At 35.7% G+C, this 27,559-nt stretch overlaps 1 protein-coding gene across 7 annotated transcripts in view; it reads left to right on the top strand.

Annotated features, from left to right (window-relative positions):
* The window catches only part of NRF1 (nuclear respiratory factor 1), a 129,391-nt gene that overhangs the window by 52,178 nt on the left and 49,654 nt on the right, over nucleotides 1–27,559 (top strand). For all 7 annotated transcript variants that reach the window (XR_012074284.1, XM_072964504.1, XM_072964501.1 and 4 more), the window contains 3 exons: nucleotides 423–537; nucleotides 3,974–4,100; nucleotides 14,824–14,964. Coding sequence is in view for 6 of the 7 variants with exons in the window: in XM_072964504.1 (XP_072820605.1) it covers nucleotides 423–537; nucleotides 3,974–4,100; nucleotides 14,824–14,964 (383 nt within the window). In the remaining variant the exon portion in view is untranslated. The remainder of the gene's footprint in view (nucleotides 1–422; nucleotides 538–3,973; nucleotides 4,101–14,823; nucleotides 14,965–27,559) is intronic.

The following is a 27,559-nucleotide window of genomic DNA, read 5'->3' as shown; positions in this document are numbered from 1 at the left end:
CTTGGAGTAATGGAAAGAGGGGCACAGGGATGGTAATGAAATTTGAAATCTGTTAACATTTTTGTTTTGGAAAGCTCTTCCTTTCAATGCTACAGTTTCATCTAGCACTTCTGAGAATACTTCCTTAACAGTATGGGTATGCTGGCAAAACAAAACAAAACAAAAATCAACATTATATAAAATTCAAGCTGGTATGTGGTGGGGAGGTGTAAGTCATTTACTTTTTAAAAAGATTCATTGTAAGTTTTAATGGTAAATTAAAATATGATCCATGTTGAACAGTAGTGAAATAATATTGACGCTATCAGGAACATTCTGTATTTATTAGGAAATAAATGCTGCTTTTTTGTACCTTTAATTTTTTTCTGCCTTATACAGTTAACCGGCTCTGCCTAATCTCAGCGAATATGTTATTATTTCAGGTCCTGTGGGAATGGCTGCTGCTGCTGCTGTGGCAACAGGAAAGAAACGGAAACGGCCTCATGTGTTTGAGTCTAATCCATCTATCCGGAAGAGACAGCAAACACGTTTGCTTAGGTGAGGGCTTCCTTATCCATATTGTTGCTACTCCTCAAATGCTTTAGGGTTTGGATGACAGAGTTAGAATATACCTTATCAAGGATATCAAGTTAAATTTCTTATTTTTTTTTAACATTTTTTATTGATTTATAATCATTTTACAATGTTGTGTCAAATTATTTTATTTTTTTTAACATTTTTTATTGATTTATAATCATTTTACAATGTTGTCAAATTATTTTATTTTTTTAACATTTTTTATTGATTTATAATCATTTTACAATGTTGTGTCAAATTTTATTTTATTTATTTTTTTAACATTTTTTATTGATTTATAATCATTTTACAATGTTGTGTCAAATTATTTTATTTTTTTATTTTTTTACATTTTTTATTGATTTATAATCATTTTACAATGTTGTGTCAAATTATTTTATTTTATTCAAGTTAAATTTCTTGACGACAGAATTAGACTTTAAAGTACTCTTACACAATCAAATAAATGAAACTAGAAATATGATTAACAGATGTATGATATTACATTAATTCGTTCAGGGAAAATTTGTATGCCTGCTGTGTGCCAAGCATTGTTCTAGGCCTTGGGAATATAACAGCTAACAAAATTCCCTAGAGCGCTTATTTATAATGGAGGGAAAAAGAAAATAAGCAAATATGTCATATGTCACATGATGAAAAGTGCTATGGAAAAAAACAGAGCAGACTAAGGAAAATAGAAAGGTTAGGGGCTTAGGGAGGATATAGTAGTTTCTCTTTTCATAGGGTCTGCAAAATCTCCTCTGATAAGGTGACCTTTGAACAGAGACCTGAAGTAAGTGAAAGGACAGCCACATTGGTGTCTAGGTAAAGAGCTTTTGGGGCAGAGGCAATAGTAAGAGCAAAGGCTCTGAAGTGTGGAGGAATGTGTTAGTCATGCTTGAGGAAAAGCTAGGGAAAGAATGAGAGGAGATGTGGTCAGAGTAGTAGTGGAGAGCCACATCATGGGGTCTTTTGGTCCAGCATTAGGTCTTTGCCTCTTACTCTGAGTGAGGTAGGAAGTTAATGAAGACTTGTGATCAAAGCAATGATATAATCTGGTATATGTTTTGAAAGTGTCACTCAATAGAATAGACTCCAGAGCACAAGAATGGAAGCAAGGAGATCAGTTAGGAGGTTATTGTTGTAATCCAGGCCAGAAATGACTGTCTTCAAACCAGTGTGGCAGTGGCAAAGGTAGTAAGAGGTGGTCAGGTTCTGGATGTATTTCAAAAGTAAACCCAGCATGATTCCTTGATGGATTGGATGTGGTATGTGAGAGGAAAAAAAGTGCAAGTTGACCTCAGGGTTTCTGGTCTGCTTACTGGAAAGATTGAAATGACACTTGCCTGAAGAGAAGCAGGTATGAGAGTGAGAGTAGGGCAGAATCAGGAATTCGGTTTGGACACGTTTAGTTTGTCATACCTTTTAACCACTAAGTGGAGATACAGAATAAGCAGGTGGCAAACAGGAAAGAAACAGAAATGGCCTATATGAGTCCATAATTCAAAGGGGAGATCTCAGCTGAAGATAGAAGTATATAAGTAGTATATGAAACCATGAGACTGGAAGAGATCACATAGGGAGTATGGACTGAGGCCTGATGCACTTTATCCCTTACAAGTTAGAGAAATGAAAGGAGTTAGCAAAGAAGTCTAAGAAGCGACCAGTAAGTCAGGAGGAAAACCAAGAGGGTAGTATCCTGGAAACCAAGTGCAAAAAGTGATTTAAGAAGGAGGGCATGTGATCAGTGCTGTCAAATGCTGCTGACAGGTTGAATAAGATGCAAATTGACCATTAGATTTAGCAACCTGGAGGTCATGATTAAAATTGACAAGAGTGTTTTCAAAGGAGCCGTAAGGATGAAGGGATTGAATGTCTCCAAGAGAGAATAGGAAGAGGAAGTGGAGACTGAATATAGATCATTCCTTTAAGGAATGCCAGTGCATTTCTTGTTTGGTGTGTGGTCCTTTGCTCATTTTTATTTCTTCTGAAGAGTTAGTAGGTTGCAAAGAAAGATTATTACACAGGTGTGGTACACGGAGGACATAATATTTTGACAGGTTGCAAAACATGCATTCATATATGATGAGAAATTTAGTCTATAAAATGTTTCAGAGGTTTCTTCTTGTGTTTCAAATACTACCTCCAAATTTTTAAGATGTTTATTGGAATGTTGAATCCAAATGGAACGCCAGCCTATGTAAATGATATGTGACAAAAGCTATAGAAAATTACAGTCTATATTAAGAACATAAGAAGATTATAAGAAACTGAAGGGAAAACCCAAAACGTATTCAACAGTAGCTTTCAGCAAAGAGGTTGTGTACCACTTGATGGGAAAAAAAATTTCCTTTCCTTTAATGATAAATCTCATTTCTGTTAATGATAGTGCAGGCAGGAGAAATTAGAATGTATTATTTGTAGAAGTATTTTTGCTGTAAGGGACATAGGCACAACAGTACAGGCTTTGGAGAAAGTTGGAAAATTTTATTGTGATAGGTTGGCTTTGCTTCGTTTTAATTGGCATGACTCACCAGTCCCTTGAAAGGGTAGACCATGTTCCCAGAAGAATTATGGGATGTAGAACTTTAAAATAATCTCCCATGATTTTCGAGGAAAAGGACGGCATCTCTATTTCATCTGGTGTGGATATATTTGAAAAAGCTCTTACTGCATCCTCATTTGTAAAATACTACAGGACTAAGAATTATTGTTTTTATCACAGTGAAAATCTGGAAATGACAACACTTCTTTTAATTGAAATATAGTCAGTTTACAGTGTTGTGTCAATTTCTAATGTAGAGCAAAATAGTTCAGTCATATATATACATACGTATTTGTTTCCATATTCTTTTTCATTGTAGGTTACTATATAAGATATTGAATATTGTTCCCTGTGCTATATAATATAAACTTGTTTATTTTAGGTGTAGTAGTTAGTATCAGCAACATTTTTGAAGTGGTATTTTTGGATAAAATTATGTCAGTGAGACATGAATGATGATTATATCAGTCAAAGAAATTAGAAGCAGGTCATGTAAGCCCTCTTCATTAAACATGGAGATGATATAATAAAGTCTATAAGAAGACATCTCTGCATTTATCTTTATCATTATAAGCAGCATAAGATAAAACCCCTTCCTTTGGTATTGCTAAGATCAGGAAGGGTGTTACCTTGTTCACCGTCATGTCATGACTGTGTCCTGAGGTAAACCTGAGGTAGACCCTTATATCAGCAGGTCTTTAGGACAAAAGTATGTACATATTTCTGCTGAACAGGGTGTTAAGCCGCACACTCTCTTTTTTCACACTTCAAGTAAAAGAAAACGTATCTAATCAGAATAAATTGTCTCAAGTCACAGTAAATCTTGTAATTTCTATCTTCTTTGACTGTTTTTGTTTTCATTCTCTGATTCAGGAAACTTCGAGCCACATTAGACGAATATACTACTCGAGTGGGACAGCAAGCTATTGTCCTTTGTATCTCACCCTCCAAGCCAAATCCCGTGTTTAAAGTGTTTGGTGCAGCACCTTTGGAGAATGTGGTAAGAAAACTGAATCGTGTTCTCGGATACCCTTTGCTTTCTGTGGGTTATTGTTCACATTCTTTTGATTCTTTGTCTAGCACAATAGTTAGCCTATCTTCCCTTCATCCAGAAATGAGGGTCAGGACTGATGTTCAAACTCCTTTATGCAGATCAAAATAAAAATGACCATTTTTGTTTCTACTTTCCATAACAAGGTTATTTTGCCTTATCAGAGCAATGGAAAAAAAATGGCATTGTGTTCATTAAGAAACCAATGCAAGATTTTGTGAGAAAGTTACAGATTTATATTAGAAACAAAATCGTAGCTAACTCAAGATGTGCAATTTGTGAGGCAAACCTGAGAGCATTTCATTAATCGCTGACATTTGAGTTGCATGTTTTAAATGTCTTATATTCTAAGAATTTAACACTCTGCTTCAATATAGTTGAATATTTTGATTGTATACCTATATAGAACTGACTTTATAAAAATAGTATTTTACTGTTGCATACTTACACTATGTGAACTACTCTTTCTCTGACTGAAGTAACTTTGAGTACTTAGTAGAATAATGATCTGTCCAGATTTAAATTGCATTTTGTTTTTACAAGGATTAAATTCATTAAGTTAAAATGGCATTTATTAGATTTCTCTCATATTGAATGTAGATATTTCAAGAGCTCAGAATTAGTAATCAGTTGAGATTTTGTTTGTTGTATTTTTTGCACGTACACAAATGTTGTAGTTCTTAACATTTTTGAGTTTTCTTTTGAGTTTTCCCCAAATTCCTGAGACTCTAGAATAGGGTGCATATTTGGACCTTTCCTTAGAGGAATAAGGTAGAAGGCTTCTAGTTCAAAATGGTGCCTAACAAGCAGCCCTTAGTGTCATGCTGTTGACAAACATGAAATCTAAGTGTGTCTTCTTCAATATTAAGTTTTAAATGATATTACTACTACTAATAATAATGTGGTCTATGAAAAAGACTCATCTGGAAGACTCAGAAAAATACCTCTGAAAATTACTCACTAAAAAATTCAAAAGAAAAGTATTGGAAAACTGTTGGAATCTTCTATAGAATGTAAAAAGTTGCAAACTCTGTGAAACAGGAATAAATGGTCATATGATAGCCTAGACCAAGAGAAAAAGCAATAGGTATTTTTCCATTGACTGGCATTTGATAAATACAGGCTAAAGAATAAATACAGGAGAATACAAGCAAAGTATGTCTTCCAGACCAATGAAGAGGGGGAAAGTCTTATACAAAAGATAGAAAACAAGGGAAGGAATTAAAAAACAAAATAGAACACAAGGCATAGAACAAAGTAACATAAATGAGACCAGCTAATTCTGTTATAAACTATAAATATAAATGTGTTGAACTCTCTTATTAAAAATAAAGATTTTCTTTCAGTTTGGAACGACAACAATCCAAATCAAAACCCAATTCTATTCAATGTATGTGACATACTTATAGTGACTCACAGATGTTCAAATGATACCATCAAGAAAGTGAAAAGACAGTCCATGGAATGGGAGAAAATATTTGCAAATTATATATCTGACAGAATTTGTATCCAAAGTATATAAAGAACTCATATAACTCAACAATAAAAGACAAATAACCCAATCTAAAATGGCAAAGAATCTGAATAGCTATTTCTCCAAAGAAGATATAGAAATAATTAATAACTATTAATTAGGGAAATGAAAATCAAAACCACAATGAGATACCACTTCATACCCACTAGGATGACTATAATAAAAAAGATGTACAATAATAGTAAGTGTTGGTGGGGAATATGGAGAAACTGGAACCCTCATACATTGCTGTTGGGAATGTAAAATGAAGGAACTGCTTTGCAAAATAGTTTGGCAATTTTTCAAAATGTTAAAAGTAGAGTTACCATATAACCTAGCAAATCTACTCCTAAGCTTACTGAGGAGAACTGAAAACCAATCTTATAAGCACAGTGTTCATAATAGCAAAATTTATATACAAAAACTTATACACGGTGTTCATAGTAGTATTAATCATAATGACCACAAAATGAAAACAACCCAAATGTCCATCAACTGATGAATGGATAAAAAAATGTTCTATTATCCACTCAGTGAAATATGCAGCAATAAAAAGGAATGAAGTAGTGATAAGTACAGCATGGATGAGCCTTGAAAACATCGTGCTAAGTCAAAGAATCCATTCACAAAAGGCATATATTGTATGATTCCATTTATATGCAATGTCCAGAACAGTCAAATCTATAGAGACAGAAAGTAGATTAGTGGTTGCCAGGTTGAGAGGGGGCAGGGAGGAACAGAGAGTGACAGCTAGTAGGTATAGGGTTCTTTTAGAGAAAATAAAACCAGATTATGATGATGCTTGCATGACTCTACAAATATTATTTAGGATTGAATTGTACATTTTAAACGGTGAATTTTGTGGTGTGTGTGGCAGGCTGAATAATGAATGTCCCCCAAATATATCCAGATCCAAATCCCTGGAACTACAGAGTGTTACTTAACTGGCAAAAAGAACTGCAGGTTTGATTGTTAAAGATTCTGAGATGGGGAGATTATCCTGGATTATCTAGGTACACCCTAAATCTAATCACAGTCTCTTTATAAGAGGGAGACAAAGGGAGATTGATACAGAAGTAGGAGATGTGTTGGTGGAAGCAGGGAAGGAAAGGGTCAGGAGTGAAGGAATACATGTTAGATGGTATGAGAAAAGAGATTCTCTTCCAGAGCCTCCAGAAGGAGCAGCCCTGCCAACACTTTCAGCCCAGTGAAGCAAGAGAATGAATTTCTATTGTTTTAAGCTTCCAAGTTTGTGATACTTTGTGGCAACCATAGGAAAACCTAATATGTATGGCATATGAATTATATCTCAATAAAGCTGTTACAATTTTAAAAATAAAGTAATAGGCAAAGATATATCAACAAAAATAAATCATGGATTGCAACATTAATATCAGAGAAAGCTAAATTCTCAAGACAGAGGAGTATTAACTGAGACCCAGAGGTCTTTAGTATTGATAAACAGTATAAATTTATAATGAGCCTCTTATGTCTCAAGTAACATTAAAGCAAAGCATGTAGATCAAAAAGTTAGAAATGGGAGGGAAAAAAAGAAACCACAATGGTAGTAGGAGGCTTTAATATCTTTGTCAGGTCAAGGAAGAAAAATATAAATAAGAAATAGAGATCTGAATAACAGAATTAAAGTTTAATACAAAGAATAGATAATTAACATTGATATCTTACAATGGGAGACTATACCTTTTTTGAAAAATTATATGAATAGATTATAAGAATTAACTATATGTTATTATTAGGCCCCAAAGAAAATCTTAATAAACTGTAAAATGTGGAGAATTACACAGGTCATATTTTTAACCTTAGTATAGAAAGTTTAGACTTAATATACAAAAGATTAACAGGAAAAAATTTTTAGCCACATGGAAATTTTTAAATACTTCTTAAAAGAAAAACTTAATTTGCATACTATTTTAAAATAATTTTTAAAAATTGTAAAAGTTATTATCTAAATTGGTGCTCAAAGAAATATTCATTGCCTTGATTTTTTTCTTATATATAAAGAAAGAAGGAAAAGAAACTTCATGTAAAACAAGAAGCTGGAAAGAGAACAGTAAGTCTAAGAAAGAAATAGTTTAAGTAAACATGTAGAAGAAATGAATGATTTTGTAAACAGAAATAGAATTGTAACACTCAAGAAATGGTACTATGAAAAATCCAGTGAAATAGAAGAATGTCTAGCATACTGATTCAGAAAAAGGATGAAGAAAACAAATATATAGGTTTAGAAATGAGATGAGAGTTATAACTGCAGATAAGAGTTGTAATTGCAGATAAGAATAGATTAAAAATTATAAGGAAATGCTGTGTATTAATTCTGTTCTTATCAATTAAAAACCTCAACTAAGTGGATAATTTAATAAGAAAATAAAATAACCAAAACATGTCCAAACCTCAGGAGGACGATAAACCTGTGCCAAACTGAAAAAGTAATTAAACCATCCCTCAAAGGGCCACTACGTCCACCCCTGATTATTTTTAATGACTTCTGTGAAACCTTAAAAGTACAGAATATCCTTAATTTTATAAATACTGGTATATGGGGTGGTATTAAAGAGTCAGAGCCTATGTTTACTGTAATCAGTTATGTAGTATATTGCACATACTCTCATATTAATAATAGTTAAAGAAATTATTTAGATTTTATAATTATGTTTAACATTTATTGAATACTTACGTTCTAGGTTATAAGTTATAAGTACTTTATATGTATTGTCTTATTAAATAATATTAAAACTTTGGTATTTACATTTTGCCTTCCTGCCTGAAACCATCATTGATCTTCCTTTTTGCTCTTCTTTCTGGAGGTTTCTGAGAACTCTGGAAGATTAAAATTAAGTAGGGCTGTTCATCTTGGAATATGGATTACAGATTCAGGATTGTCAGTTATTTATTGAGTTCTGCCCATATTATCTCCTTGCCACCAATTGGGATGTATGGCAAGGCACTGTAAACAAAAACAAGAACAGCAAACTGGCAAAACAATCTTTTAAAAATAGTAACAGCAATTACAATTTGTTGAGTGTTTATAATGTGCCTGTTTCTGCTAAGCACTTTGATTTTTACTTAATCATCACAATAACTCTGTGATGTATATATTTGTTATTACCTGTGCTTTACAGATGTAGTAATTGAGGATTTAAGAGCTTAAATATTTTGCCCAAGATCACATAGTAAGTAGTGAACTGATTCATATTCTTAATATATAAAGAACTCTCAAAAACCAATAAAATATGAACAGATGAATAACAAAGATCTAAAGATATGTTTGAATATGGATTAGATATTAGATGATATTAAGGAATTATGTTATTTTTGTAGGTTATGAAAATTGTATTGTAATTATATATGAGAATGCCCTTATTCTTCCAAGATGCATGCAGAAATATTAAGAAGTCTTGAAATGTCTAGATATACTTTAAGTGGTTAGCCAAAAAAAGTGTGTCTAGATGGCAGATAAAGTAATTATGCCAAAATGTGCACAATTATTGAATCTAAGTGGTGGGTATAGAGGTATTTGTTTTACTGTTCTCTTCACCTTTCTGTATATTTAAATTTTTTCATTTAAAAATTTATTTTTAAGAACACCCAAAGACAAAAGAGAAAAGGACATAAACAAAAGGAGGAAATACAAATGTTTAACAAACACACAAAAGTTCGAAGAAATGGGAATTGAAACAAAAAGGTGTTTCGTATGGCTCATGTTGGCAGACATGAAAAAGATATATAACTTGTAGTGCTGCTATATCAAACAGGCAGTTTAAACTAGCGTGATTTTTTGGAGGGCATTTTGGCAACTCATAAGAAGTGCACCAAGTGTATACTTCTTATTTTTTTATTTTTTTTAACATTTTTTTCATTGAGTTATAGTCCTTTTACAATGTTGTGTCAAATTCTAGTGTAGAGCACAATTTTTCAGTTATACATGAACGTACATCAAATGTACACTTTTTAACCCAGCTTCCTTTTGAAATTTTCTTCTAAGGAAGTAATTGATTAAGCAAAGATATGAGTCACTGTAGTATTAATAGTATTTTTTAAAAATTGAGAATAACCTAAAAGCTCAAAGATAAGGGATTGGATAGATAAATGGATGGCTCATCCCTAGATAGGACTGCTACACTGCCATTACACATGATGACACAGATCTTTCTGTTGACATTTTCAGATGGTTAAGTTAAAAAAGTAGATGATAGAACCATACAGGGTTTGATCCTACTTTAGAAGTAAATCTACATTTTCTACATGTTTATGAAATTGCTGAGTGCATATGTAGCTAAAAACTTCACTTTTGCAAAACTTGTGTTTAAGCTGTGGTTTCTTGAGTGGTCCTCCACATTGATTGTTGCTATATGTGGCTCAGTGTCCTCATGTGTAAAATAAGGATAATACCAACCTCACTGGAGAGCAGTAGAAATTAATTAGTTTGTTATTATCCTCCTGTATATAATGTTTATGGAGAACTGGCAATGTTTACTGAAAAGCATTGGCAAGCAGTAGATTTTTAAGTTGCTGTACCCTAAGGGTATTCTCTTGGTGGCTTACTGCCATATCACATACTTTTATGAGCTTTGTAGGAATAGGTCTAGAAATATTTTATTGAGGGACAAAGAGAATTTTTCAGAAGAACCATGGGAGTTTCTGCAGGCAGAGCCCTTTCCTTAGAATCAATAATCCATAGCATTTCAATGGGGATACACTGGGTATGACTAACCAGTTCTACTGATACAGAAATTAGTCATGATTACAGAAACAGGAGGTTGCTCTGCGGTTATAATAATCCTCTTCTTTTGTTTAATTCCACCTTCCCAGTAGATAAGTGGACTCTGGAGTTGGTCATGATTTCTTATTCTAAGTCATTCATTTATTTAGATAGGTTTTTTAAAATGGTTTCAAGTTACAGGAAATATGGAAGCATATTTAAAAAGTAGTAATGTAAAACAAACAAACAATAAATAAATAAATTGCTAGCTAGCTAGCAAATATCACATTAAAAAAAGTAGTAATGTAAAAGCCCTATTGGTTATTTATTAACTTATTCAACAGGTAACTAACACAGTTAGCTACAAAGTATGAGATAAGCATTCCATCGAAGTCCTTTGAGGTTTCAAGGTTCAAAAGTAGAGATCCAGGGGACAAGAGGGAAACTAGAGATCTGGACTGAGGCAGGGGAGGAAAGAGGCTGCCATTGAGCCTGGAGAGAACAAGATGAAGCTCACGGAATTCTTCAGGCCACAGCCTGTGGCCTGGCTCTGTGGCGTGTGTTCTTCAGGATCACAGGTCTGCAGTTAGCACTGCACTTGGGCATCTCTCTGTTATATACCTCAGATGACAATATGTTTTTAATTTCAGAGCAGCTCATAGGTAAAAAATAATTTAAAAAATCATTTTTGAGACCTTCCTAAAGACTCCTCTTTTATCCAGAAAAGCTTCAAGTATATGAAAGAATATGGTATCTTCTCTGGGACATTTTTGGCAACCTGACTAAAGGCCCATTGACCTTATGGTTGTAGCAGCCAGTTAGTAAATTCGCAGTAAGCATATTCTGTGCCCAGAACTCTAATGATTCCTGTAAACACACTAAACACTCTTCATCTCTGGTAATTGTGAGAATATTTGTTAATGTATTTATCTGTACATGTCTGAATACGTGAAAATGTTTCATAATAGATATTAAAAAAATAAAAGACCTGCTCCCTATACTTGGCAATGTCGTGGACTAGTTGTGCGCAGTGTAGCCTGGAAATAACAACAAAGTGACACAAGATTGAGTCTGTAGGAATTTAAAGGAGTAAGAGGATTATGACAAGAATCCATGGGGAATTTTCTCTGAGGAAGTGGAAATTGAGTTGGGCCTTGAAAGATAGATAATATTTGGATAAAAAGCAGAATTAAAGACCCAGAGACAGAACAGAATTTGCTAGATGCAGAAGTTAGTAAGGAGGCTGGCCAGCTAAAGAGGGAGTATGGTGAGCCAAGTTGCCCAGTAGGACTCTGTGGGTTGTATACTGGGAACTCAAGAGGGTGCCGTTTGTGTAGTCTGCAGAACTGGGCAGACAACTGTAGCTGCTGGCCCTGTTAAAGGAGTGTTGGGAAAGTAGGGAATGATCAGAATAGTTGTAATGTGAGACTGAGAAGTTTGGACTTCATCCTATAAGAAGTGGGTAACTGTAGGAGGATTTTTGAGAAAACAGATAAATAATAGTGAAGTGGCTGAACATGTAGGCTTTGGAACTTAGTTAGATTTCCTGCTATATTCCTGTATACTAACTATGTAACTTGGGCTAATTACTTAAGCTTGAGTTTTCTTATCTCCAAAATGGGTGTAAGAATAGTTTCCTTATAGAATTATATGAGAATTAATTGAGATAGTGCATGCAGTGCTTGACACATAGCAGGTGCTCCATAAGTGGTATTTGATTATAATATTAGTGTTACAGAAATTTTAAATGGCAGTGGTATGCAGGATGAATTGGTGGAAGAGAGATTGGTAAGCAGACCTGCTGATACTGTTTTTAAGTGGTTTTTTAACTCTTAACTGTAAAAACGGTTAGTTGACAGTGATGTACAAGTTATGAAGTGACAGGCTTTAGCTGGGGTTTTTAGAATAGAAGGTAGAAGTTGGAAAACAAACAGACTTGTATTTCATCATGTCTTTGACACCATCAATTATAAGATGCACCATTATTTATGCACCACAAAGAAAGAAAAAACATTGACAAACTGACACAACGCTTATTGCTAAGAATTTTTACTTTATACTTATTGAAAGAGCTCTTTCAGGCTTACTTAGATATAGATTTTAATCATACTGCTTTTGTATATACACAAAAAGGAACATGTAAGTGAAATAAATTGCTATTCCGAAACTTTTCCACAGAGTCCAGTTCTGAATTATTCTTGTTTCAGAGTCATCATTGTGTGGTTTCATGGAATATTGTCCTCAGTGTCATAGGGAGTGTGGGTGGCATTTTAAAAAGTGCTCTGCTATCCTCTCTGAGACCTTTTCCTAGCTGCCACAAGTTTGATGCTGGTTCTTTTTGATCACTGGGGGAGTTACCAGACAACAACCAAGACATGTTCATTTCTGAAATAGTGCTAAATGGCTTGATGATTGAAAAGGCTAGGGGTTGCAATCATGCCTCCAGGGATAACAGCCATGTTCATATATGTGCAGGCAGTGACTTCTGTGCCCCATGACACCTGGTCTACAGCAATTTTAAGATGTATCCCAATTTCAGAGGAATGATAAATGTGGAAAAATTTTGTCTCTGAATTGATAGATCAGGTAGAATTGAAGCACCAGCTTTATAATTCTGGGAAACTTAGTTAACTTTAGTAAGTAAACTTAGAGATACTGTGGTCACACCTAAAGATGTTTTATTGTAAATTACTCTGGGGATGCTCTACCAGCATTATTTTTTAAATCAAGATATTTTTATGGAGTTGCATAGCACTGGTAAGTTTAGCAAAATGCCTGGATATGAATTCCTAGAATTCTACTGACCTATAAAAGTGTCTGAAAGTGTTTGAAACTAGCTAATAATGTAATAATAGTAATAATCTAATGATTTTTTTGTCTTTGAATGCTAGGTATTTCCAGCATAGTGAAATTTATCTTTATACTAATCATTCACTCTTACTATAATACTTTAACCTGATACATTAAAGTTCAAACCATAACCTAGGTTTATTCAGTTTTTCTGTGGGTTGGTAGTGTAAAAACTACATAGGGTATAGAAATCTAGAAATCAGAAAGTATAAAGCCTTAAAGATGCCATGGCAACACCAGCTGTTACAATAAATATATTGGCAATAATTTTTTAAACTTTCTTTTTTGTTAGAAACCAGGATAAAACTGAATCTCTAGAGTAGCTGTCATTCTACATGTTTGCACTGTTTTTCTTTCATCATTTTATTGTTGATCTATTTGGAAAATTCTGTAAAAGTTGTACATTGTAGTCAACAATTTTTGCTTTTTCAGATGCTTGAGGCAGAGTATGAGAATCTTTCTTTTTTAATGTTCATAATAAGATATTTATAAGGAAGTGTGTCATGATTGAGCGTTCAGTCCACATAGTAGAAAACCCAGTTCTTAAACATTGTCATAACTTCTGGGCAAACCTCACTTTCTCTTTCCCTTTTTCCCTGAGATAATGGCCTGAGTCCTGAAAGCAAGTTAATTTTCTTTCCTGTCTTGTCACATTTCTATAATTCCATGGCTTCTTTCTTATCCCCAAAGGTATCCTCATCCCCCTTGTGTATTCTTGTAAGTGAATGAAGCCACTATTGGCGGTTGTAGGATCCAATGTCTGTCTACTGTTGCTGCTCATGATAGAAGAATGTGTACATGTACAATGTGCTGCTGCGAAGTTCCGTTTTTTTGAGAGACCTTTCACTGGCAGTGGGGGAATGGAATCAGAGCAACAGTAGCTGGTTCAGACCTGGGCTTGTCAAAGCTACAGAGGCATCATGGGTGTGAAGTTCACCTCTGTCACCCGGGAGGACCAGAAAGAAGGAGGACTTGACCTGGTAGTGCTCTCTCTGGCCCTGGGCCTTACTGATGGTGGCACCTATGACACCCAGCTACAATATATACTTCTTGGGTTTTTTTCTTTGATGCCTTTCAGTCTATCCTCTTGTACACTTGAATCTCCTATTTGTTTTGTAGTCTAGCTTTGCAGGAAAGTAGCGGCAGAGGAATGTTTTGAATAGGTTATAGAATTTTAGAGACATAAGTCCTTGGTGATCTTAAAAATGATTTTGGTAATTAACTGCCATAGCTAGGTTTCATCAAATGGCCTGGGAAATGCAGAATAATGGATGCCGTTCCTGTTAGATCTGGAATAGGTAATGAGGCCAGCATTCACTGAGAAAACGTGATTTTAACTGAGGAGCAGTGTTTCTGTAAATACTGGTTTCTTTCTGCTGTTGTTACCTGTAATTTCATCATTTCATTTAATTCTGTACAATGTGGTGTCTTTGGGGCCAGTGGGTATTTTTATCTGCTAGTTGTAGTGTTTGTTCTTAGGGCTCTGTGATGGCTAAGGAAGGCCAGCTCCACCCACTTTCTGGTTGCTTGGCACCAACCCTCCCTGGTTGTTGGGCATCTTGTTTACTTCTGCCCTTAATTCCCTGCAGGTGCGTAAGTACAAGAGCATGATCCTGGAAGACCTGGAGTCTGCCCTGGCAGAACACGCCCCTGCACCACAGGAGGTTAACTCAGAGCTGCCACCTCTCACCATCGATGGAATTCCAGTCTCTGTGGACAAAATGACCCAGGTAAGGGGCGGGAAGTGAGGAGGAGACACAAAGACAAGCGGCACGGGTGTGGGCAGGCCTCAGATCACTCTTCTTAATTTTGTCCTCACCAGAGTGAGACACAGGCTGGAGTCTGATAGCGAAATAGTAGCAGCCTCAGAAAAGAAAATGGCAGAAGAATGCTCCCAGCCAAGGGCATGGATATGGTCTCCCCCTCAGTTTTTTCCTTTCACTTGGGCCCTTGGGTTAGATAAAGAAACTTTTAGCTTGGAGTTGGTTTGGACAGGAGACTGTTAGGACTTTGATGAGTCACAATCAAGTGGGGCGAGTAAACTTTCAGTCACTCCTGGGCTGAGCTGCTCCTCTTTCCTTATAAATTCTGAATGCCAACACACTGCTGTCAGGGAAGGCTCCTCTTTTTAGGGAGTAAGAATGGAAAACTTGGTGGGCCACCCTCCTGAGTCATTGCTTCCCACCTCTTCCTTTGAGAGAGGAAGTCAAAATTACTTAGCTTGATAAATCAGCATACCTTAGGAATTATGCTGAGCTTTTCTCTTTTAAGTGTTTTTTAGCTTTAAAAGTGATAACTTGATCAAGATCAAATTCCTTTTTTGTAACATATTTTCCTACCTTATTTCTTTATTAATACGTCTAGCTTTAAGTCCACTTGTGAGTTTTCTTTCCTTACCTTAGACTTCCAGCAGCATTTAACATAGTTGATTACTCCTTTCTTCTTAAAACACTTTCTCCTCTTGGTTTCTGTACCCTACACTCTCCTAATAGCCTCTTACTTTACCAAGTGCTCCCTGTCAGCAATTCTGCTGGCTCCTCATCCTCTTCTCACTTGATCAGTATTGGCATGTCCCAGGGCTCTGTTTATAATTTCTCTCCACATGATCTCATCCTGTCCTGTGGGCTTTATATCCCATCTATATGCTGTTTACACCCCAGCTTATAAGACTATTAGATCTCCAGTACCTGACATGCCCAAAATGGAACCTTTGATTGTCCCTACTCTCCACTTCAGATCTGTTCCTTCCCTAGTATTCCTCATATCAGCTAACAGCACCATGGTCCATCTGGCAGCTCAAGTCTAAGTAATCCTTAGTTTCCCTGTTTTGCCCTCACTCCACCACCAAGCACATCTAATTCATTAGCAAGTCATTTCAGCTCACCTCTAAAATGTACCCTGAATCCGATCATTCTTCTCAGTTCTCATCACCACCCCTGCCCATGCCTTCAGCATCTCTCACTTGGACTGTTTACATCAATCAGTTCTATTGATCTCCTTCTTGCCACAGTCCATACTCTACAGAGCCATCAGATTTTTTAAAAAACTTAAATCAGGTAATATCACTCTCTTGTTTAAGCCTTTTAATGGCTTTCCACTATTCCTAGAATCAAATTCAGACTCTGCCATGGCCTCTGAGGCCCTGTGTATATAACCTGCCTTTTCCAACCTCATTTCTCATTCTCCCCCTCAGTCACTATGTTCTGGCCACACTCACCTTTCTTTCTGTCAAATGCTTCCAGCTCTTTCACTTTTGCTGTTTCCTCCACCTGAAACATTGTTCTAGATCATTGCATGATTGACTTTATCTTATTCAAAGTCTAGCTCAGATATCACCTCCTGAGACGAGCCTCTCTTGATTATCCCATCTGATGAAACTTTCTCCTTGTCACCAAGTCACAGCCTAATGCATCCCGTATTTTATTGTCTTTGTAACACTTACCACTACCTGAAGTTATTTATTAACATTTATACTTGTGTGTGGTCTGTCTCTTCGGCTAGGATTGAGAGCAGGGGTTTAGTTCTATTCTTCACTGCAGTCCAGTACAGCTGCCTGGCACCAGATAATATCTGTACTAAACACAGTCGGCCTTCCATATCTGTGGGTTCTGCATCTGTGGATTTAACCAATCTCAGATTGAAAATATTGAGGGGGGGGGGAATCCCAGAAAGTTCCAAAAAGCAAAACTTGAATTTGCAGCACTGGCACCTATTTACATAGTATGTACATTATATTAGGTATTATAAGTAATCTAGAGACAGTTTAAAGTATACTGGGGGATGTGTGTAGGTTATGTGCAAATACGGTGCCATTTTACATACGGGAATTGAGCATCTGCAGATTTTTGTTATCCGGTGGCTCTGAAACCAATCCCCCGTGAAGACCGAAGGACGACTGTAATAGTCAGTATCTGTTCAGTAAATGACCTAAGAGTGAAAGCAAAAGTGAGTTCAGTGTAGTGGGTAACTGGATTGCAAACCTTCTTAGTGGGTGCACTCAGTGTAGACATTGATGCTGCAGCTCTGGAGATGGCACTTTTCTTTTTATCAAGCCTGATCCAGCAACTTGGTCTGAAGTAATACAGTATTTTATAAATATGAAGCTAAGTTGTGATCTTTTGATTGTTGGATTCGTAGATCTTTCTGTGGACACTTGAAAGATCTCTGGATAATGGTTTGAAAAGGAAAATATTATCTAAACTATTTTCTTGTTGTTTTATACCTGTTATTACTCTATCCCTGTGGCCATTCTGACTGGTTAAAGAAAACATGAGGTGAATTTTACCTGATTAATGTAAAGAATCTACTTTGTATCTCAGATATAAAGTACATCTAAAGTTGACTTAGTTTCTGATTAAGCTTACTTAATCAGAAATAAGGAGTAATCACTGAGAAGGTGTGTACTATGTTTAGGTACTCTCCTGAGATGGGCACATTTTCCTTCTTTGTCACATTTGGTGTGTTAGATTGAAATAATCTGAGATTTTTATATATTAACTCATCATGGCTAGTGATAATAGGGAGAATTTGCTGATGGTCACAGAAGTCAGAGCAAACAATTAATTTAATTATCGTGCTGGAGGTAAAACATTTGAAACCATTGTTTCCATTTTTGTGACATATGCAACTCGGTAGGTTGGTACAGTGGTACAGTGGTGCATCCAAGGGAAGCTGGAGTAATTCATGGGTCAGTATGAGAGGCGCTCTGTGGAGTGTGCATCTTCTTACCATTGTACATCCCCCCCTTGTCCTTCTCACCACAGATGATTACTAAAAAGTAACACATAACACATAAAACAAAGGAATGGGGAGAAGGAGTAAGCAGGGTATTGAAGAACCCAACTCCCAGTTGAATGGGAATTTCTGAGAATTTGGATCCTTGGGATTTTCCCCCAAGTCTTTTTTTTTTTTTTAAATTATGTTTTATTTGGTTTTCCTCAGATACTTCCTTTTTTTTAATTCTTATTTTTTATTGAAGTGTAATCGATTTACAATGTTCGCTTCAGGGTTACAGCAAAGGAATTCAGTCTTATACATATATATGTGTATATACACACACACACACACACACATATATACTTTTTTTAGTTTCTTTTCTGTTACAACTCATTACAAGAAATTGAATATAGTTCCCTGTGCTTTACAGTAGGTCCTTGTTGTTAAATACTTTCTTCTTAATGTGAACTAAATTCCTTTCTTCCTTTCTTCCTTTCTTCCTTCCTCCCTCCCTCCCTCCCTTCCTTCCTCTCTCTCTCTCCCCCTCTCTCTTTTAACTTATACTAAAGCCTTTCACTACTAATGGTAGTAAAAGCAGGGTTTTATTTCAAACCAAACCTAGATAGGCAAGGTGATGGGAATATTAGCACCATCAATGGAATGTACTTTGGATGATTTTTCCAGAGAGCAGGTTGGCAGTGCATATCAAAATTTAAAATGTGCATGTCATGCCCTCCAAGTAAGCAAACATGTATGTTCACGGCATTGTTTCCAATAAGAAAACCTGAGATCAATGTGGATAAATGAATTATAGTAGTGGTATTTAGAATTTACATGGAAAGAAGAGCAGCTTAGCCTCTAAGAGACTAGAAGTGAATATTCACTGAAATATTAGACACTACAAATGATGACTTGCTCTCTGTTGTAATAGAATACTACTGTGATATATTAAATTAAAAACTGGTTATAAAATACCATTTCTTATATACTCTATTTTGAGGGGTTTAGGCCCTTTGCTTTTGTTTCTATTAGGGGACTAGATTTCACACACACACACACACACACACACACACCCAGGGAATACAAAATTGAGTTAATTGATTTCATTTGTTTAAAACATGCACACAAAACTTGCCTGTGTCTGTGTGAGGATATATGAAAACTTTAGAAGGATATACACCGATACATTAACAGTGATTATATGTGATGGCATTATGGGTGATTTTCATTGTCTTTGTCTAATAAAAATGACTTACAACCATAGAAACCAAAACAAGTATTTTCTTATTTTATATGTAAACTTGAATTTTTTTAAGTGCAACTTTGATGATGTTTCTGCCTTGTTTTGTCCAAAGATTAGTTTTCATAACATTTACTGATGAAGACGTCAGCAACTCTTTTTTTCCCCCCTCTCATTTTTCTCTTCTGTAGCTACTGTGTATTGAAAGGCATAATACTAAATTCTTTCAGGGTTGAATCTCATTTAATCCTTGCCTTCCAGTGCGCACACTTGTGTGTGTGTGTGTGTGTGTGTGTGTGAGAGAGAGAGAGAGAGATTTCTATTTTATAGTCAAGGAAGCAGAACTCAGATATGGCTGTACCCATAAAAGACAAAGTAAGTTTATGTGGACACCAGTTCTAGAGTTCAGACCATATGAGTGGTTCATGACTTCCTTAAAGTGATAAAATTCCAGAATTGTAAAAGTGCACTGGTCTGGAGATGGACTTGCGTTAACCAGGCAGCTCTATTAATTATCTTATCTGCCCTGAATGTCATGGAGAAGATAACTGATGTTTATATTGATGACCCTAATTTACAAATATAATTCCATATATGATCCTTAGATGATCCTTAGATGAGTTCTGAATCATCCAAAGAGAGTAAATCATATTCAATATTGTTCTAATGTTATGTGTTCCATTATTTTAATTCTTTACAAATTAGAAAGTTAGCATGGTTTGTTAGAGTCAGAAGATCTCGTCTTTAAGTCCCACTTCTACATATAGTAGCCCTGGTTCTCAGTTCCATCTTATGAAAGTGAGCATAATACATGCCATCCTACCTCATAGAGTCGGAGGAAGAAAAATGAGACATATTGGAAAGTGCTTTGAAAACTAAGGAATCACACACAGGTATTATTACTATTAATACTAGTTTTATATATTACCTATATTAACTTTGAAATAACCTGATTATTACCATTTCTTATCTACTTTTCACTCAAGAGGAAGTGAACCTAAAATCTTTATTTTTCTCAGCAGTGAATTAGGACAGTATAGGTGACAATGTATTCAAAAGTTGAGACATAAAGGAATCAACTTATGAAGCAAGTTAGTAACAAACAAATAGAATTTAGGGTGGAGTCCATATTGCCAGTGCTTTCTTCTCTCTTTCTTTTTGTATGAAACCATGTTGTAATCATCACTCAGATTGAGTATTTCAGCTAATCTACACTGAAAAGTTACTGTTTTAAAAGAATTTCTTGACTTGCTCTAACAACCATTGAAATTGTCTTCTACAACAGATTGAAGTTAAGCATAACAGAGTATCTTACGTATAACAAAGTAACTCTATTACATATAACAGAGTATTTTAAATACAATGTGAACTGAATTCCTTGGTGCTTTTAGGAAGCAGCTCTGTAGTTTTGGCTTTTGTTGTGTTTTACTTTGTTTTTCTTTGTGGTAAAAGTGTAATTCTATATGGGTAAGTAGAATGTTTACCTGAAAAGCTTGTTTTTACTATTATAAATATACCTTGATCCTAATAAAGTCTTTGTGTGTGTGTGTGTGTGTGTGTGTGTGTGTGTGTGTGTGTGTGTGTGTGTGTTAAAAAAAAACCCAAAAAACAAAAAAACAGCTCTATAGTATTGTTAGTGAAAAAATGAAAAGTTGAATTTCTAGGCACCTTTAAGAATACTGGTTAGAACTTACCCCATTTCTGTCTGTCTCCTTGAGTAAGAATTGAAGGAGACTGAGAAACGTCTTAGAAGAAATCTAATTTGATACAGATTCTGCAACCCCATTTACAATGAAATAATGAAGTTATCTTTTTCAGAGATTTTGAAAACCAGGTTAGCAAAATTTTCTAGGATACTTCGGAGACCAGAGGATGGGCTAAATTGTGTTTCTCAAACTTCAGTGTCCATAGGAATCACCTGAGAGTCTTATTTGTTTAAATGCAGATTGTGAATCAGTACATCCGAAGTGAGAGCTGAGACTCTGCCTTCTAGCTTCTAGGTGATGCCAGTGCTGCTGACTCCCAGACTACACTTTGAGTTCAAGAAATTAGATCATTTCTTAAAGAGTCTTTAAGCAGTTATTACAGTTTTGCTAGTGGAAAGTCAGTTATGTTCTTTACCACATTTGAGTCCTGTAGGATTCTCTTGTTCTTGGGAGGTTGTTAATCTTTTTGGAATTTGTGTTAGAAGAGATCCAGGCCAAGATTATAGTTATAGAAGAAGTATGGTGAGTCTGGTATTATTGGTTAAAATCCGCTCCTTTTTCTCTTCTCCCTTTCTTCTCCTTTGAACTTACTGTCCTCCTCTCACTCTCACTGGGACAGTCTTTGTTGCTTTAATATTCCCTTGGAGTAATGATGCAACAGGATAGTAATTCTTCACTAGTTTTCAGGGAAACCTTCAGAAACATACAGCACAGTGATTGCTTCTTTGGAAGAAGTTATTCACAGGGAATGACAAGTTTTACTTTAAAAATATTGATCAGTCATCAATTTAGGTTTTTTGAATATTGTTTTATTTTCTTTTGAAAAAGCATAGATCTGGCCTCTTCTACCTAAAGAATAGAAGTATTATGCTAAGTAAAATATGCCAAAGGACAAATACTGTGTGATTCCACTTATATGAGGTATCTAAAATGGGTAAATTCGTAAAGGCAGAAAGTAGAATAGCGCCTACCAGGGGCTGGAGGAAGTAAAAATGGGGAACTATTGTTTAATGGGTACAGAGTTTCTGCTTGGTGATGAATAAATTCTGGAAATAGTGGTGATGGTCATACAATAGTGGGAATGTATTTAATGCCACTGAATTGTACAGTTTAAATTGGCTAATTTCATGTTATGTGTATTTTACCACAATTTAAAAAAATGTTTAAAGAAGAAGAGTTGGATAAAAGGTATTTTAATTAATTCAGTGGTCCTCAAACTTGACTGCACAATAGAACCACCTGGGGATCTTAAAATCCTAGTACCCAGGCCACACTCCAGACCAATTAAATCAGACTCTTTGGGGATGAGATCTAGGCGTCTGCAGTGTTTAAACTCCCCAGGCAGTTTCAGTGTGCAGCCAACTTTGAGAACCACTGTTGTAGGTAACAGTTCCTAACTTCTCCTACTATAGTGTCATAATCTGTGTGTAGAATATGTTTTCTTACTGTCTAAAATAATCAAAAAGTGTTTCTGTGTATGATACCATCCCAAATTTTGTCAATATTAGGTAAGCAGGATAAGATTAAGAAAATATAAAGGTAACAAAAACATTGGCTGTGTTCTTAAATAGAACACAGCATATTTTGAGTAGAGTAAAAGAATTAAGGGTATATTCAGGAAAACTAAGAGAAGGGAACATGCATATAAATTCCATATTCAGGACAGAACTAGAGTAGGGAAAAGTAGTTGCATAATATATATGACAAGGAATGTCTAGAACACATGAATATTTCTTTCAAATTAATAAGAAAAAGATCATTAGAGAAATAAGCCAAGCATTATGAACAGTTCATAAAAAGGAAAAATAATCAGTAAACATATAAAAAGATTCTCAACCTCACTAGTAATGAAAATTAAAATAAATCTTTTCCCCCACATTTGATGAGCCAAAATAAGAAAGCAGGGTAATTAATGTGAAGGGAGATTTTGAAATAATGGGTATTGTTCTGCACTGTTGGTGGGAATAGGATTGACAGTCTTTCAGGAGGACAATTAGGCAGTGTCTATTAAAATGTTAAATGTGTATACCTTTTAACCAACAATTCCACTTTTCTGCTGGAGAAATACATGTGTGGTCAAAGAAGCAGGTAGGTACAAGCACTGTAAACAACATAAATGTTTATCAGTAGGCGAATGGTTAAATAAAATGGAAAAAACTATACTATGGATACTAAGCAACTATTTTTTTTTAATGAGGTTATTCTAGTTGTACTAGCATGAGAAGATCTCTGTGACAGAATGTTGAGTGGGGAAAAGTGAGTTGTACTAAAATATGTATGTGTGTGTTTTCTTTCATCACATAAAACTGTGCCTTTCCAGCATATATTTATGTAAATGTGTAGAATTTGGCCTTTAAGAAAGGGTGTTCATCAAATTAATGCCTCTGGACGGGGGACTAGATTGCAGGAGGGTGGATCTTAAAGAGCACTTTGATTTTATCTGTGTTATTTATATTTTTGTACTAAAGACTATAACTAGGATAAGCTAGCAGAAACTGACCAATCTGAGACTCCTTCAAAGAGAAGGTAGAATTTTTAAGAGCATTTTGATTAATGGGAAGGAGACAATTTAATAGGTTGATGGGGTATGGAGCTAGAGAAGCAGAAGTATTGGCTGAAGAGACGAGTGTCTTCATTGGCTGTCCCTCGAATTCTCTAAACTTACCTTTCCTTACAAACTTATTCTTCCCATGTTTCTATGGGAATGTGTTTATGGGAAAATGAGATTAAGAGAAGCCAGTGTTTCTGCTGTGGGGATATAGAATTGGTGTTTCTAATAAGGAAAGCCACTTTCATTATCTCTGTGAACAGAGGTCTGTGGTACAAATAATTCCCAATAGTGGGCAAAAAAAAAGCATTTGCTTTTACTTTCTAATTGCCTTTTAAATATCCACTTGAGTATGATTGGGACTGTCAACCTGGAGGTTCATAATTTTAAATTAAAATAATAAAGCCACAGTCTGAAAATTCTTGTTTTCTTTCCCTGCTACATTCCTGTTTTCCTGTGGGGTATAGAAAACATCACCTTTCAACGTGGTTTGATTTCAGCTGCCTTCTCTTTAAATTTCTTAGACCTCTTCAGTAGATGTGGAATTGGCAGGCATTTTAATTTGAAAGACCTTTTCTTGGTAACTGAACTTAAATGGACATCAAAGAGCCTTAAAATCCCTGGTCTCGGGTACATGCAGAGCAAAGAGAGAAGGAGTGAGAGAATATTTGGAATATTTGGGACTATATAAAGATAATACATTATTGGATAGCAAACAACTGAATTTAAAAGTGAAAAATTTCTAGCATAGTTAAGAAATAGTTTTATTTTGGCTAGATTGAAATGTTTAGAGTTTTAGAAAAGTCTCTTTTTATAAACCATCAGTGGTTTCCACATACTCTTTACTTTTGACTGCCACCGGCATGAATATAGTGTCTTTTTTCTTTGCTGAATGTGCCCTGGAAGGAGTGGTATTTTCTACTCTCTGCTGGTTTGAGGTGGGCTTATTGACCGAGCCGGGCACTTGAAGCCCATCTAGAGCCCTAAATCAGAATGAGAGGCTGGGAAAGCTCGTTGCGGCCCAATTAGAGGACAGCCGGAGAGGACAGCCTTTACCTTTGCTGATCTTGTTGATTGTCTCCCCGTGGATTAAAGACAAACCTTCCTTAACAAGCACATTGAGTAGCTTGAGTTTTCAAAACTCTCCAGGACCAGTAATTAATCCAACTGGTAATGAGAGCACCGTGCTGAATTCTGAAAAGAAATCATATAACTCTTTCTATACTGGATAGTTCATTTTCCCTTATTACTATCCCTTTAGCCTTAGCACTATTTATTTGGGACAGTATAAAAATAGTCTGGTGGGAAGTGTCTTTTTCAGTAAAAAAGTAGTTATCTCTGTGTATTTAAAAGCAAAGTTTGTCCTTCATTCCCAAACTGTACAGAATTGAAAAGTGAACTTTTATTGTTGAGAATACATTAATTAAGCCTCTTATTTTGATATAGGGGCAAATTTTGTACAACTGATAGTGCTTTTAAAAGTTAGGATCTGTCTCTGAATTAGAACTTGTTAATTTCATTCTGAGTCTATTTTTTAACTTAATGGGGATTTTGCCTGTGGAAGTAACCTTTGCTTTGTGCTGCTTCCATTTCTCCTGCCTCTTATATTTAGCCTCTACTGTCTTCTTCCTATGGGTTTGAAACATTTTCCATCCAGAGACGCTAGCACATAAAACACCTTTGAGAGGTTTCCTGGTTCTCTCTTTCCTCTAACTGTGGTTGCACTTGGGTTTCCTTTTTTAATGATTTCCGCTAATAATCTGCTGTATACTTTTTTTAATGCTCAAAGATCCAGCAGAATAAATCGCCTAAACTACCTATACATTGGGGCAGAGTGGGTTGGTAAAAGCTAGCTTCCTCGAGGCACAGAATTGGCCTCGATGGTCATTTTGGTTCATTTTTGATTCTAGCTTCCTTTGTTTCTGATCCTCAATTATATTTACAGAAATACATATGAATTCGTTCTGCCTTCTACTTTTTCCCACTATACCCATCTTGAAAAGTGAAGGATAAATGTCTTTGTATACATTACAGTGTGTTTAATACTAGAAAACCATTTCATGTTGGCTAATTCTTTGAATTGGAAAAGATGACTGATGACTAAAGTAGTAACAATAAAACCGCCATTGATTCAAATTAACTATGTATATACCTGCTCTCTCTGATCCTCTCAATTGACCCTATTTACTTGTCATTATCATTAATACTTTGCAATTGAGAAAATTAAGATTCAGAGAGAGTTGGGGTTCAGAACCAACTCTCAGAATCTAGAGCTTGTGTTTTGTTTGGGGCTTTTTTTGATTGACATATAATTGACATACAACATTATATTAGTTTCAGTTGTACAGCATAATGATTTGACATTTGTATATCTCGTGAACTGAAATGATGACTACAATAAGTCTAGTACCATCTGTCACTATACAAAGTTACAAAAAAAATTTTTTTCTTGTGATGAGAACCTTTAAGATTCACTTCTTAGCAACTTTCAGACTTGCAGTACAATATTACAGACGGTAGTCAGCATACTGTACCTTACATCTCTATAACCTATTTATTTTATATCTGGAAGTTTGTACTAGAGTTTGTGTTCTTATTAATGTGTACAAAAAGCTGACTCAAGAATATGAAAATTAATATATGTATGTTCATGTATGACTGAAGCATTGTGCTGTACACCAGAAATTGACACAACTTTGTAAACTGACTGTAGTTCAATTTAAAAAAAAGTGAAAACAGAAAAAAAGACTGACTCAAGTATTCAAGATGTATTTCACAAAGAGTATAGGACTTGCTGGGCATTAAGGAGTGAGCAGTGCCTCTGGAATAGCAGCTTAAGAATGTAGTCCAGTAGGGGGAACAAATCAGAAGGCACAGAAGCAAGAATGAGCTCAGCAGTTTCAAAGGACTGTGCAGAGACTTGCCTTCTGAGGGCCAGGGCTGCCTGGTGGGAATTAGTGGGGACTGAATGTAGTGGGAGGCCAAATTGTGGCAGGCCAGAAAAGCTGGACAGATGAATCTAATTTAATTGCTTATAGTGAAAAGTTTGAAGGGTTTGAGCATTGAAGCTATGTAGCATTTAGGGAAGCCTGTCTGTCCAAGGATATGTGAGATGAGGAAGAGAGGGGAGAATTTGGAGTTCCACAGGAAAGCCAACTAGAAGGATACACTGGCCTTGAGCTAGAAAGTGGGCATGTAGGTGGGACTGGAGAAGAAGGGATGAATACCACAGACATTTCAGAGAAGAAAGAACGGAACTTGCAACGAGTGGCTAGTTGGGGGTTGAAGGAAAGAGGTGACTCTAACTGAGGTTTTGAACTTGGGGAGAGGAGATGGGGTTCTACTGGAAAAGACAAAGATGCTGAGAAATGAAGTCATTGGGAAGAGTGGAGGAGGGTTTTAAGTGAGTAGGCTGGTACTGTGCCCACACTTTAAATAACCAATGAATTCTTAAAACCTAGTGGAAAGCCTGGTGTGAAAGACAAAGCAAGCCTGAGGAGAAAAACTGTCCACAGCCAGGTGCCAGGGTGACCCAGAACTGAGGAATGTGGGAAACTATTGGTGGAGATGGGACGGGGATCAGAAGCTGAAAAAATCTTCAGAATTAAAGAACATATGGTGTTCCAGGTGGGATTTGAGCAGAGTCTGTCAACCAAGTGTTATAGACAGCAAGTTCTTTCTGGACAGTTTAGTTTTGTGTTAATTTAGAGATATTTGACCTTCTTATTTCATTGTCTCCCCACTCTGCTAGGTATGGATATAAAGAACTCTTCTTTTGGAAACTGTTATGGTATTAAAGGAAAGGGGAGACTTATAAAAGTCTGTGATATCAGTTTATTTGGTTTATGCATCTGAGAAAGCCATTGTTTCTTTATATGATGAAATGTAAATATTGTGTGTGAGAATTAAGCTTCTTCCTTCTCTGTATATCTGAAGCTAGAAAAACACACTCTCAGGAAGCCAGGATAAAAGGAAAAATGACTTTGAGATGCACTTTCTTAAAATAACTGAAGGAGTGACCTCATGAGCCAGCTGATAGCGTGGGTTTGCAAATGGATATGTTTCTATTAGCCTCCTGCTTGATGCCGCAGAGCCAAATATATAATGGAGGGTAT

This window comes from Vicugna pacos, chromosome 7, assembly GCF_048564905.1.
Source record: "Vicugna pacos chromosome 7, VicPac4, whole genome shotgun sequence".
NCBI classification, from domain to species: Eukaryota; Metazoa; Chordata; class Mammalia; order Artiodactyla; family Camelidae; genus Vicugna; species Vicugna pacos.
The sequence above is the reverse complement of the archived record's forward strand: the minus strand, read 5'-3'. Positions and strand labels throughout refer to the sequence as shown.